The 14,528-nt window shown below is 44.9% G+C and overlaps 1 protein-coding gene across 2 annotated transcripts; it reads right to left on the reverse strand.

Annotated features, from left to right (window-relative positions):
* Positions 1-616: 616 nt before the first annotated feature.
* LOC126988006 (uncharacterized) lies at positions 617-10,878 on the reverse strand. 2 transcript variants are annotated; one of them, XM_050845741.1, is made up of 7 exons: positions 10,153-10,280; positions 6,501-6,834; positions 6,113-6,247; positions 5,832-5,960; positions 5,048-5,104; positions 3,852-3,920; positions 617-2,983 (listed from the first exon to the last, which is right to left on the reverse strand). In XM_050845741.1, exons 2-7 carry the CDS (start codon positions 6,507-6,509, stop codon positions 2,708-2,710), a joined length of 675 nt encoding a protein of 224 aa, XP_050701698.1. In that variant the 5' UTR covers positions 6,510-6,834; positions 10,153-10,280; the 3' UTR covers positions 617-2,707. The 2 variants fall into 2 exon arrangements, with proteins under 2 accessions (XP_050701698.1, XP_050701697.1); XM_050845740.1 differs by lacking the exon at positions 6,501-6,834 and having other exon boundaries at positions 10,153-10,878.
* Between the last annotated feature and the right edge of the window lie 3,650 nt (positions 10,879-14,528).

Genomic DNA, 14,528 nt, shown 5'->3' on the forward strand with positions numbered 1-14,528 from the left:
AGGATACATATATTTTTACCTTCAGTTGTTCAGATATCATTTTGTCTGCAAGTAAAGGTCTCAGTAATTTCTCAGTTGCGTCTAATCTCTGAATTCTGTTGTCCACTTCACTTTGCTGAGTGTTGTCGTCATTGAACACAACTCCCAAAAATTTCACCTGTTTAACTTGCTTTAGTTTGTTATCTCCAATGTGTATATTGAAGTTTTTTCTCTCTTTTCCAACATGCATCACTACTGTCCTTTTTGTACATATTGGTACTCCTTTTTGTGTCATGACATCACACCATTTGTCAATGGCAGCTTGAAGGTAGTCTCTTGTGTCAGCCATAACAGCCACATCTCCAGCATGCACAAAAGTTTTTACCTTTTGACATGAGCAAATTTCCTTCAAACACCAGTCCATGAAAATTATGCTGAGCAGAGGCGACAGCACACCACTTTGGTGGATCCCTACGGGCATGTCTGCGTCCTTACTCTTTACACACCTGTAATCCAATTGCCTGTACATGCTTTGTATTACTCTTATTAGCTTTGGATCAATTTCATATTCCCTATGATTCAATGCTTTCCAAATTTGTTCTCTGGGGATATTGTCAAAGGCTATGAATGCCAAGTATTTGCTTTGCCTCCATTCCCAGCTTTTTTCAAGCACCATTCTCATGGAAAAAATTACGTCTACTGCATTTCTGTTAGGCCGGAACCCATGCTGCCACTCACCTAACTTTTCCTCCACCTGTGCTCTAAGTCTCTGTTCAAGAATTCTCTCGTACACTTTGCCACCGTGAGACAAAGTAGAGACTCCCATGTAGCTCCCACATTCTGTATTTTCCACTGTTTTATATACTGGGGCAATTATTACCTTTCTCCAGTCACTGGGTATTTTTTCCTGCTTCCATGCAATGTTACAGACATACCTCAACCATTTGGCTCCATCTGTTCCAATACTTTGAAATATTTCAGCTGCCAAATGGTCATTGCCAGGTGCTAGTCCACTATTCATACACTGTATAGCTCTCTCAGTCTCCTGTAGGCTGATCTCCATCTCAGATACATTGTTGTCATTAGCTTCATGGTCATTCAAAACATCTTCAGTATTTAGGAGAGCCTCAAAATACTTTTGCCATCTCCTTGGAATGGCTTCTGTATTATCAGAGTCACTTTCTTCGCCAAGTGTGTACCAAGGCGGTGATCCACCCTTCTCGTAGTGAGCCATGCTGTACACCAACAGTTTGGTACTTAGCATGTTATCCTCCAGGTCTTTCCCAATTGTGTTCCAGACCTCTGCTTTTGATTTTCTTAAGTCATCAGTCCACCACGATGCATTTTTCCTCCTAGTCCTGTATATGTCTTTTTCCTTGAGGACCCGCTTGGCCAAAACATTCAATTTTTCTTTCATGAAGTCCCATTCTTCTTCAATGTCTCTCTCTACATTTCCTCTTGGCATCCTGATGCTAACTTTTTCTCTCAGCACTCTCACAGAGTCTTCATTGGCAAGGTTTTCAAGCTTGAAAATTTTCTTAGTCTCTGCTAAATGACGGAGCTTTTTGACACTTAATTTAGCCACCACCATTCTGTGATCAGAGTTGTATGACAAATATGGGTTGGCTTTAACATCTCTGAATAAGTATTTGTTTTTTGATATCATGAAGTCAATCATTGATTTTTCATTGTGTTTGTACCATGTCCACTTGAATTTTTCATCATGCATGAAAAATGTATTCATAATTGAGAGACAGTTGGAGGCACAGAACTCAATGAGCAGCTTTCCTGGATCATTTATGTTTCCAACACTAAAGGGCCCAACAATGTACTCTTTTCCTTTTCTCTCTGTCCCTACATGGCCATTGAAGTCTCCCATTAGGATCACATTGTCCCGATATTTTTTCATGTTATATACATCTTGCAGTGCCTTATAAAACATCACCCTTTCACGGACAGGCTTCCCTTTATCTGGAACATACGTCTGAATGATGCTGAGTTCAGTGTGCTCAAAGCTCAGGTCCACACACATGATATTTTGACCCTTGTAGATCACTCCTCTTGACCTTTCAGCAGCCTCTGGTGACAAAATGAAGGCCACTTTGCCCTTATGTAACAGCCTGTAGCCACCAGAGAGTAAACTGACATCTTCTTTCACTTGTATTTCAGAGAGTCCCAAGACATATAAATTTCTCTTTATCATTGTGTTAATTAGTTTCTCCTCCTTTCCAGTGAAAGACGATATGTTTATTGTTGCAATTTTAATTTTGAGGTTATTCATGTGACTGCCAGATTTTTGTCCAGGTGCAGATGTCCTCAGGTGAGTAAGTCCATTTTGAGGCTTGTTTTGTGCCGCCTTAGCAGCTTGTGAATCACCTGGAGTTGCCTTGTCCTCCCCCGGCAATGCAGGATTTTCATTTGGTATCATTTTGATGTCTGGTGCAAAATGATCACATAACTCCAGCAAACACCATTTAAGTTTCAGTGGCCACAATCTTTTTCCTAAAAGGAAAGACTTGAGAAACAGCAGCGGAATCACAGAAAACAGACGCCCAGCACCTTATTAAAATACTTTTCTCATAATCTGATGACCATAAAGGAAAGGTTGCATGAGGAAACACCCCTTAATGTACGGTTTCATATGGAAAGTTGTACCTAGTTACATATTCAAATATTTGTTCTGATAATTGGAATAGTCTTTGCTTGAATTTTGCTTCTCTCTGACTGCTTACAGGTGCAGCTTGGAGGCCACTCGACCACGTACAAACTCTTTGCAGATGGAGTGAGTTTTGATGCCAATGCATCCTTGGTAGCGAGCCACAGCCAGCATGGCACTGAGCAAGGCCGCCCTGTCAGAGCTGTCCTCACGCTGGGACGAGGCTGTCAGTGAGGGCCTGCACTGGATGGCCGATTCAAGTAGATCAAGTTTCAGCTGAGGGTCTATCTTCATGGCCCCCAGTCGGTCTTCAATCGCAGTAACGTTCACTTGGTTGTCACCCGTCAGCTGAGAGAGGTGAGGACTATGATTGTATTGTTAACATTACATAATTTCTTCATCACCTTCATACACTGATATTATTTGTATTTTACAGTCACTTGAAGAACAGACTAAAACTTTCTCATCAAAGTATTTAGTGTTTTTAGTTGTAGCTACTGGTGTAGTTTGATGCTCATTTTGGTTGAAGTATTACTTGTGCCTTCAAAGGTTATATATTTTCAATGTGATGCACATTAGCAATACCATGTGACCTTCTAAGCTATTCATACATTGCAAAAGTAACAACTGAAACTGATAATTGAGTCTTATGCAACGGAGTAAAGAAATGAGGTAAAAAATGAGGGATATGAGGGACAAAAAGGAAACTGATAATTGAGTCTTATGCAACAAAGAGTAAAGAAATGAGGTAAAAAATGGGGTATAGGAGACAAAAAGGAAACTGTTCTTATGCAACGGAGTAAACAAATGAGGTAAAAAATGAGGGATATGATGGACAAATAGGAAACTGTAGCTCATGCAGGTCATACGGGACTAAAAAATAATGTAAGGAAAGGAAAGAAGAGGCAGAGGGACAGAGAGAAGTGAGGGGAGCGACAGGAGGCCAAGAGGGGTGAGGGGAGCGGCCGAGGTGCTGGGTAAGAGCAGGGATGCCACGATATCGTACTCACTACTCACCAAACTATATTTTCCCATTTCTAACGCACAATGACTGCAAAAGAAGCTCTATAATTAACACTTTTAGCAATAAATATGGATAGGTATCGTTACTTTTGTGGGTGGGACATTGTTTAGCCTGAAATCGGGAAAAATGAGAAGCTGAGTACGACAATCTGGCAACGTTGAGTAAGAGACAACCGGGGGACGAGACACCCACCAGTCTGAATTGTCGGAGGTTGCAGATCATGGCCTCCAGCGTGGGGTTCCTGGGCAGATTCACCAGTGACTGTGTGGGGGAAAGACGGCTTTACAAATATATCTGCTCAAGAAGATCGAGATGAACATACCAGTTACCACAGGAAAGAGAGAGAGAGAGCGAACATCGGCCTCCAGCGTGGGGTTCCTGGGCAGATTCACCAGTGACTGTGTGGGGGAAAGAGGGCTTTACAAATATACCTGCTCAAGGAGAAATAAACATACCACAGATACCACAGGAAAGAGAGAGAGAGAGAGAGAATCCGAATCAGTCGTTACTAGCCGTCTGCATGACAAAGGGCTATCCCAAAGTTTTCCAGCATTGTGTTGCTTATATTGAAGAGCCCCACATTCAGACTAAATTTACAATGACGAAAGTTTCTTTTGTCTTTTGTCTTATAAAACATCTCTGTTCAAGCATTTATTTGACTGTTGCATCGCCCAGGTCATCATTTGCTGGTGTCCATCTCATGATTCACTATGTCATCGCTGCGCCTTACATTATTTTCATTTTTCCTGTGAAACATATAATTTCGTGTAGCTCACACTTCAAGGTAATGTTTGTTTTTACGTTTCATGGTGAATTTGCTGAAACGGAAACACTCCACGAGGAGCAGAGGTTCACAACGCTGCGTTTCTCTCGTCAGGATAAAAAGCGAAGAAGCACAAAGGTGGACCCGGCGACAGTCTTCCCAGAGCGAGCGAGCGAGAGAGAGAGAGAGAGAGAGAGAGAGAGAGAGAGAGAGAGAGAGAGAGAGAGAGAGAGAGAGAGAGAATTATTAGAGAAGTGTGGAAACCGCGCTCGCTGTGTGTGTGTGTGTGTGTGTGTGTGAATGAGATGACTATAATATATTATGTAAGTACAAGAGCAAGATGAGAGAGAGAGAGAGAGAGAGAGAGAGAGAGAGAGAGAGAGAGAGAGAGAGAGAGAGAGAGAGAGCGCAGTAAGAACTAATAACATAAAAATATTACACGCGGCATTGCAGTAATCTATCACACAATCTAATCATTAGGACACAATAAAGATGTAGGTTACAAGAGGGACACACACACACACACACACACACACACAGCATTATGAAGGTACTACAAAGTTACACTCGCACACGGTCATCGTTACAACGTTACACACACACCTTCGTGCCATCGTCCACTTACCCTTCTGGCTGGTGTGTGGTTGATGCCGCCATAGTCACCCTTGAGATGGATGACGTTCTGTAGAGACGAGAAGAAAAGTCTATGGGTATCTGTGCGCACTGTGGCCCGCTCCTGCCACCACGGACGGGGAGCGGATGTGAACTGAGGCCATGGAAGACATTATGCCGGAGCTCTCTCACCCACATTGCATGACATTACTCTGCACACCGATCTTTTCCGCACGTGTGCACACACTCACGCGGAAAGTTCAAGAGCCGATGCGAGAAATGGTCGCCCTTATTGTCAACGAACACACACACAGAGAGAGAGAGAGAGAGAGAGAGAGAGAGAGAGAGAGAGAGAGAGAGAGAGAGAGAGAGAGAGAGAGAGAGAGAGAGAGAGAGAGAGAGAGAGAGAGAGAGAGAGAGAGAGAGAGAGAGAGTAAACAATATATATTTTAAATAGATAAAAAAAGATAATGAAGAGCTGATAATACACACACACACACACACACACACACGAGAGAGAGAGAGAGAGAGAGAGAGAGAGAGAGAGAGAGAGAGAGAGAGAGAGAGAGAGAGAGAGAGAGAGAGAGAGAGAGATTAACTAATAGACCCTAAGAGTAAAGAGCAGGCCCATTTTTGCACAAGAAACCCCCCCCCAAAAAAATCCCCCTTCCAACGCACCAGGTAGAGGCGCTGCAGGTTACGTATGCTTCATTTCTCAGGCCCGCAAGGCTACTCACGTGGTCAAGGGGCTTTACAACTGGAGAGAGCTCTTCCCCCGAGACTCCCGGAACACTCACCTGCTTGATGGTGGCCACAGACTTGGCAGGGTCCTTCCCCTGGGCTTGGCGTGCACAGTACTCGGCGTGCTGCATCGCCTCCTTCTCCTGCTGCAAGGCGACCTCCTCCCCAAAGCACTCCTTCGTCATCTGCCACGCAGGGACGGAGAAAACTTGAGTTGCATTGGCGATATTTTTTCCATACCGCTCAATCATTGCATCGTATGTCAAAATCCAGCATGGAACAGACTACTATGTTATAGCCGGCGAGATGAAGGGACTCATGGTGTTCAGGGACTCACTAGATACTGGAAGTAGCCTCGGGGATCCACCCAGAGCTTGAGGGCGTGGGCACCGGGCAGGCAGGAGGCCGCCCACGCCGCCACCACCACCGCCGCCAGCACCGTCACATGTCTCTGGCCAGGACGCTCCGTCACCTGAAACGTCACGTTGAGAGGAACCGAGATATAACGGAGAGAGAGAGAGAGAGAGAGAGAGAGAGAGAGAGAGAGAGATGTAACGAATTCTGAACCACCCACAAAAAGTAACAATGGCAGTAATAATACATAATGGAGTTGTCGAAGCGACGTGGTGTGTTTATGATGATGCCTCAGTGTTTCCGCTCCTCCACCGCTGCGCCATTCTCTTCTCACTGAGGGAAGAGAATGGCGGGCGTAGCAAGAGGGTTACCTGCATCATGAAGGCTGCGCGGCACTGGCTGAGGAAGGCGACGCCTGTACTGTGCCGGGGAGGTTCCTGCGTCACCTTTTGAGCGTCGCACAACACCCGGCTCGTGCGCTCCCCGCCACGCGGCCCCTCCCGCAGCCTCTGGGCCGTGGCGGGCTGACGAGGCCTCGGCGCCGCCCCTCGCGTTAGGCAACGTCCGGGACGTGAGCCGCGGCAGGAGTAAACGGCCTGCGAAGCGGCCACGCCACGTCGACGCCAAGGAGTCTAGAATCCTTGGTCGACGCCCAGCGCCAAGGGAGGCCTCTGCCAAGCACTGAGCTGCTCCGTCACCTACACGCTGCCACGAGGACACGTTATTAATAGTATTGTTATTGTTACTGTCGTTGATTTTATTATTATTACTATTACACCAAAACACGCTGATTTTTCAACCATCGCCGAGTGACTTCAGCGACTTGGGTCAAGAGGAGCACCGGGGGCAGCATGGGCCAAGCAAAGAGTCATACATCACGGCAACCACTACAAATAGAATACGCCTGCACCACTAACGGGCTGGGCCGTCCAAGAAACCCCTCAAGAGAGCCTACCGGCACAACAGGCAGCACCTAAAAAAAAAAAAAATAATAAAGCTGTGCATCAATCTTGCTCGCGTAACGCCAGCTGAGCCTCACCCTAAAGGGCAGGATTTCCCGACCCTCTGAATACTGCGTGTTTACCGGGCGCCGCTCCGCCAGGCTCTTCTTTCACGTTTTTTGTGTTGCCTCAGGCGAGTATCTTGGTAGCCAGCACTGCCTCTCATAAGCAGATGCATTCATGAAGTGTTCTACGCATTTGATAACTTGGACAGTGTGTGTGTGTGTGTGTGTGTGTGTGTGTGCCGGAGGTGGTGGAGCAGTGGCCTTCAAGCTTTTCTTCATTCGGTTCAGCTTGAGTTTATGCACGACCTTCACGACGTAGCTGTAGTACAAGCCTCTTAACAGCACCGCGTCCAGTGCTTATCCATCTATCTGTTGGAGTTGGCGATCCAGTAAGCAGAATCTCGTCACCTAATGGCTCGAAACTCCCTTGAAGAACCATGAAGTCGAGGTGATCGCGGTGTTGTCTCTCTCTCTCTCTCTCTCTCTCTCTCTCTTCCTTCCTTCATCCATTTCTTCGCCGTCTCTTCCCTATCCGTCTGTTCAATGCCTCCCTTTCCTTATCTGCCTACCTCCGTTTTCTTCCCTCTCTCTTCTCTCCGCTACCTTCCTCACCACCTCTCCCCTCTCTTTCCTCCATTCCCTCCTTCTTCCCCTTCATCCCCTCCCCCTCAAACACCCATCACCCCAGTATCCCCCATCTCGTCGCTAACATCCCCCTTTCCCCTCACACCCACGATCCCTAACTCCACAGCTTCCTCCCCAATACTCTACATCCCATTGTTTCTCCTTCATTTGCTTCCCCAACAGTCCCCATCCCTCCCCTCCCCGACGCTCTCCTCCCCCATGACAACCCTCTCCTGTCACTCCGCTCCCCATGACACCCTTTTTTTTCAACATCCGACGCCCTGGACACACACAAACACACATACACACATATACACACACACTCAGAGGAAGTAGGACTCACTGATTCTGCTGCGTTCATCCCTGAAGGACGGAGGGGGGGAGGGGAGGGTGTGTGTGTGTGACGCTCTGACGGGGGAAATGAACAAGGATATGGGACGGAAGGTGACAGTGAGTGGGGGAACTGATGGGTGGGGTGTGACAGGGAAAGGGGAAAGGAGGAGGAAGAAATGACGTAGAGGACATTAGAGGTAGATAGGGGTAGAGGGTATAGGATAAGAAAGTAAAAGAGGCGTAAAATAACTAGATTAGGCGTGACAGGAGAAGGTGGAGGGAACGGTGGAGTAGGTAGAGGTTGAGGGAGGCGGCTATAGAGATAAATTGGGGGTGTAAGAAGTGGATAAGAGATAGATAAAGAATGACGGGGAAAGGAGGCTGCGGAGGGAACGGGGAAGGAGGAAAAAAAGTGGAACGGGTATAAAAGCGACGGGAAGGAGGAAAAAAAGTGGAACGGGTATAAAAGCGACGGGAAGGAGGGAAAAGTGGAACGGGTGGGAAGGAGGAAAAGTGGAACGGGAAGGAAGAAAAAGTGGAACGGGTGGGAAGGAGGGAAAAGTGGAACGGGAAGGAAGAAAAAGTGGAACGGGTGGGAAGGAGGGAAAAGTGGAACGGGAAGGAAGAAAAAGTGGAACGGGTGGGAAGGAGGGAAAAGTGGAACGGGAAGGAAGAAAAAGTGGAACGGGTATAAAAGTGACGGGAAGGTGGAAAAAAAGTGGAACGGCTATAAGAGTGACGGGAAAGAGGAAAAAAGTAAGTAAAGTAAAACAAGAAGTAGAGGAATCGATGAGAAGGGAAATGAGACGAGACAAAAGGGGTTTGAAGACTATTATGAAGACCATCCGAAAGTGACACCTCTTGGCTACTCTTCTAACTCTATAGGGGGAGTGATTAGCGGGCTTTATTTTTCCTCCATTATCATTTCTTTGTTTTGCCCTTGAACTCCTTCCTTTGATGTAAAAAAAATGGAGGGGGGGATGGGATGACAGTGAAAGGAAGGATTGGTACGGATTTCGCCTTCACTGGTAGCCTGGTATCATATGCTCCCAGGTCTTTCTGTGCCTCTGTGGTGGATAGTGGAGTGTTTCCCATGTGGTATTGGTGTGCTGGATATCCCTTCACTGGTAGCCTGGTAACATATGCTCCCAGGTCTTTCTGTGCCTCTGTGGTGGGTAGTGGAGTGTTTCCCATGTGGTATTGGTGTGCTGGATATCCCTTCACTGGTAGCCTGGTAACATATGCTCCCAGGTCTTTCTGTGCCTCTGTGGTGGGTAGTGGATTGTTTCCCATGTGGTATTGGTGTGCTGGATATCCCTTCACTGGTAGCCTGGTAACATATGCTCCCAGGTCTTTCTGTGCCTCTGTGGTGGGTAGTGGAGTGTTTCCCATGTGGTATTGGTGTGCTGGATATCCCTTCACTGGTAGCCTGGTAACATATGCTCCCAGGTCTTTCTGTGCCTCTGTGGTGGGTAGTGGAGTGTTTCCCATGTGGTATTGGTGTGCTGGATATCCCTTCACTGGTAGCCTAGTAACATATGCTCCCAGGTCTTTCCGTGCCTCTGTGGTGGATAGTGGGGTGTTTCCCATGTGGTATTGGTATGCTGGATTTCCCCTTCCAAGATGAATGACCTCACATTTTTCTTCACTAAATTGGAGCAGCCACTTTTTGTTCCACTTCTGTAGCTTGGTGATGTCTTCTTGTAGGAAATCCGCATCCAAGGGGTTAAACACTCGCATTTGAAAGGGTTTTCGTAGGGGTTATGGGTATTTCGAGAGGTGCTTTTATGATCCTGGTGGTAGTTCGACCCTTCTGCTGTACCCTGAACGTGAAAAAAAACACTCATGAAAACTTGATTAAGAGTGATTGTGGAAGAGGAGGAAGGAGGGTAGAGGTGTGTGCATGTGATGGAGGGGAAGGTAATGCACAGGAAATTAGGGAAAGACGTGAGGGGAAGAAAGAAGGAGGACTTGATAGAAACACGATGAGGGAAAACAAAGAAACAAGATGCAAGGAAGATTTTCACATTAGCTTCCTCATCAGTTCTTTCTATGCTTACCGAAAAAGGGATTTGTGTCGCCCGGCCAATCACGGGTAGAAGAATCCTTAATCTATGTAGGCCTATATAAGATGTAGGGACCCGGGCCAGCTTCTCATATACATTTCGGCACCCAAGCTCACACATTTGACATGACTTTCGTAGGAGTTTTGGGGCATTTCCAGGAGTACTTCTTTGACCCTAGTGGTAGTCTGACCCTTCTTTTGTACCAGGAATCATAAATAACACCAATGAGAACTCGACTAATCTTTGTGGAATTTGGAAACATTTGTTGTGAGCCGAAAGCGTTTGAGAATATGGCACTTGGCTTAGTAATCGGCCATCAGCTATTGAAGAGGCGTATAGAGGGGCTAGCAAACGTGGTCGGTGGTAAGGCTGAAGCAGCGAGCGTGGCGGTGTTGACGCTCTGAAGAGCCGATGGTAAAGAGACAAAGGCGCGATTGCACTCCAAAGAGCAAAGTTTAGATGGCGCGGCGGGTGATTTCTTGAAGGTACCCGAGTGCCAATCATATGGATCAAACGAGCTGATCTTGATGTAACTGAGTCTGCAAATTAGTCCGTGGTGCAGTGGTTAGCTACAAATCCGCGGACCCGGGTTCGACTCCCGAGCTGGGCTGTCGGCATGCAGCCCACCCAGCTATTCATCCTCCCTTTCGGGTTCGACGAATACGCGGGGAAACCTCGTGAAGGTAAACTGTGGTAATGTTACACTGGCCTTGTTTCCCGAGGGTATGGGTTCTTACAGGCTGAAGGGCTGTGCGACGGAGATGAGCACTGCGGAGACACGCACGAAGAGCGTGTTGTGTATATATATATATATATATATATATATATATATATATATATATATATATATATATATATATATATATATATATATATATATATATATATATATATATATATATATATATATATATATATATATATATATATATATATATATATATATATATATATATATATATATATATATATATATATATATATATATATATATATATATATATATATATATATATATATATATATATATATATATATATATATATATTTGACATTTCATGTATATAACTTTAAATCTAAAAAAAAAAAGAGGAATTCCTTCATCAGTAATAATGTCAGTATTTTACAATGATAAATGAAATACTCCTTAAGGTGAAAAAAGTATAAGTAAAACTATTTGTGCTAAGCTCCACTATAATGTACAAAGCATTTAAATGTAAGAAACAGAGCAAAAAATGATGGAAGAATGAATAGGTAAGATTTCCATTTGCCGGAAACCTACTGAATAGAGTTGTAAGGCAGAACACGAGATGCTTCGCGTGCGGGCGAGGCAGGGACTGGGAGGTGCCTCGCCCTGCTGACGTGATTACTGTGTCATTTATATTACCTTCAAATTCAATAATATGTTAGTATAATTATGACACATGAAAAGACTAAAATAATACATCTTGTTTTGTTTAATGTGTGTTTACATATTATTTCATGGCTTCTTTTCCACCGATTAAAGAACATAAGAACATAAGAACGCAGGAGTCTGCAAGAGGCCGGTAGGCCTGTACGAGGCAGCTCCTTTGACCCTAAGCTCCCGTGTATCTAACCCCACCTAATATCGCTGTCCATGAATTTATCTAGTCTATTTTTGAATGTGACAATTGTATTGGCACTCACCACATGACATTGAACTCCATCTGCCATTTATCCGCCTAGTCATATAATCTGTTGAGTTCACCTTGGAGAATACTAGCGTCCTGATCCGACTCAATTACTCTACCGATCTTGGTATCATCTGCAAATTTACTAACATCACTACTAATTCCTGTATCTAAGTCATTGATATAAATAATAAACAAAAGTGGACCTAATACCGAACCTTGTGGGACCCCACTCGTAACACATCCCCAGTCAGATCTTTTACCATTGATTTGCACTCTTTGCTTCCTATTGCTAAGCCACGCCTTGACCCAGCTCAAAACTTTACCCTCTACTCCGTGAGCCTGTAATTTAAGCAATAGTCGTTGGTGAGGAACTTTGTCAAACGCTTTACTAAAATCAAGATAGATTACATCATAATTTTCATCTCTGTCAACCGCCTCAAATACTTTATTGTAGAAGGACAAGAGATTGGTGAGGCATGACCTACCTTTTGTGAACCCATGCTGCGATGTAGTGATGTCAGTAAATTTGCAGATGATACCAAGATCGGTAGAGTAATTGAGTCGGATCAGGACGCTAGTATTCTCCAAGGTGAACTCAACAGATTATATGACTGGGCGGATAAATGGCAGATGGAGTTCAATGTAGGGAAGTGCAGTATTCTGAGTGTAGGTAGGAACAACCCCTCACATAACTATTGCTTAAATGACACTCTCATAAGTAGGTCTGGGTGCGAGAGGGATTTAGGGGTCTTAGTGAGCTCTGATCTCCGTCCAAGGGCACAATGCATTCAAGCTAGAAATCGAGCTAATAGGGTACTGGGATTTATTTCAAGGAGCGTAAGCAACAGAAGCCCCGAAGTCTTCCTCAAACTATATTTAGCATTAGTTAGACCTCATCTTGACTATGCGGTTCAGTTCTGGTCACCCTACTATAGAATGGATATCAAAATGTTAGAATCGGTGCAGAGGAGGATGACTAAGATGATTCAGGGGTTGAGAAACTTGCCATACGAGGAAAGACTCAAACAGTTAAACTTGCATTCTCTAGAAAGGCGAAGGGTGCGTGGAGACATGATCGAGGTTTATATATGGATAAGGTTTTGTTGGTAAGAGAACCGGGTAGGACACGAAGTAACGGGTTTAAACTGGATAAATTCAGATTCAACAGGGACATAGGCAAAAATTGGTTTACTAACAGGGTGGTGGATGAGTGGAATAGGCTTAGCAGTCATGTGGTGAGTGCCAATACAATTGTCACATTCAAAAATAGACTAGATAAATTCATGGACAGCGATATTAGGTGGGGTTAGATACACGGGAGCTTAGGGTCAAAGGAGCTGCCTCGTACAGGCCTACCGGCCTCTTGCAGACTCCTGCGTTCTTATGTTCTTATGTTCTTATGAGTCGTGAATTAAGCTATGTTTCTCTAAATGCTCCCGAATGTTTCCGGCTATTTTGGTGAAGCCTCTCAAGCAATTGTTGGCAATCCATAACTCCGTCGTTGAAATCTCTCTTCACATATTTCTTTAAAGGTGAGGGTATCTTATTGAACAGAATAATGGCACACATCTCCTCCCTTGTTATATTTTCTTCTTCAATTCCTTGCAAGAGACGTGTGGCTGAATCATGAAAACTCTCCCCTTGTGGCGCATTACCGAATGATGGGAGGCTACAGAACTCGGTCACCAAAGCTACCTTTCTGATGCTTCTTTTGTCTTTCAGCAAGTTAATGGCATCATCATAGTTTGAGGATTCTGGCTCAGATCTTTGAATGAGTTCCTTATCTTCACCAGTTACTAGTCCTTTGAGGGCGGCTAGTTTTGGGGCGCCAGTCAAGTTATCGTTTTCATGCACTGAACGTTTGAATGCGTCCCAAAAGCTAACCCAGTTTGTTGGATTTCCGTCAAAGGGAGGTACAGTAACGTTGGGCTGTGCATTTCTTTCTTCATGGCGTTCCAGCCTTGCTATCATTACCTGGACATCCGAGAAATACTTCGCGACTGCCGCTTTTTCCGCTGCGAGTTCATCCTTATTACAAATTTCATACAAGGCCTCATTTAACCTTTCTATTTTCTCCAGCTTGCTTTCAATGGCATTCTTCCTTTCTCTGATTTCGTCAGGGGAAGCTCGTTTCAAGAACTCATCTAAGTTCTTAGTCAGTATGGTAATTGCTGATTTATACCCCCCTCTGGATTTCCTATACTTTTTGATGCTTTTTTTCCTTTCTTCCTCCATTCTAGATAACAATCACTCGTTGTTGTCTGCAGCTACCTCGATCACACAGCTTAAATCGGGTTCACCAGACGGCCGGGCTTGGCGCATTGACTCAACGCGAAACTTAGACTTTAATTGAGTTTTTTTTTTTAACAACAGAGGGGACAGCTCAAGGGCACAAAAAAAAGGAAACGATAATTTAAAAAAAGCCCGCTACTCGCTGCTCCCACAGAAAAAAAAAGAGATGGCCGAAAGAGAGGTCAATTTCGGGAGGACAGGTGTCCTGATTGAATTTGCTCTAAAATACCCTCAGACCTTATTAAATGGGTGCTGATTGCCTGACGCTGAGGGCTCAAAGTTAGCACCGAGGGGAGGCGTGGATGGGGCACAAGGGGTCGAGGTGGCACTAGCACATTCCGTTCATCCGTTCTTATTATGCTTGCCGATAAAGAGATTTGTGTTGCATGGCCGATTACGGGCAGGAGGGTCCCTAATCTATGT

The sequence above is a fragment of the Eriocheir sinensis genome, chromosome 67 (assembly GCF_024679095.1).
Source record: "Eriocheir sinensis breed Jianghai 21 chromosome 67, ASM2467909v1, whole genome shotgun sequence".
Lineage (NCBI taxonomy): Eukaryota > Metazoa > Arthropoda > Malacostraca > Decapoda > Varunidae > Eriocheir > Eriocheir sinensis.

Bases quoted from the DNA above. Each gene is read 5' to 3' on its own strand.
- LOC126988006 (XM_050845740.1), bottom strand. From the start codon at position 10,278: ATGTGTGAGCTTGGGTGCCGAAATGTATATGAGAAGCTGGCCCGGGTC. The intron at 5,961-6,112 runs GTGAGTCCCTGA...CCTGCGTGGCAG, and splicing joins GAGGCTACTTCCAGTATCTA to ATGACGAAGGAGTGCTTTGG. The intron at 3,921-5,047 runs GTAAGTGGACGA...TCCCCCACACAG, and splicing joins ACCACACACCAGCCAGAAGG to TCACTGGTGAATCTGCCCAG.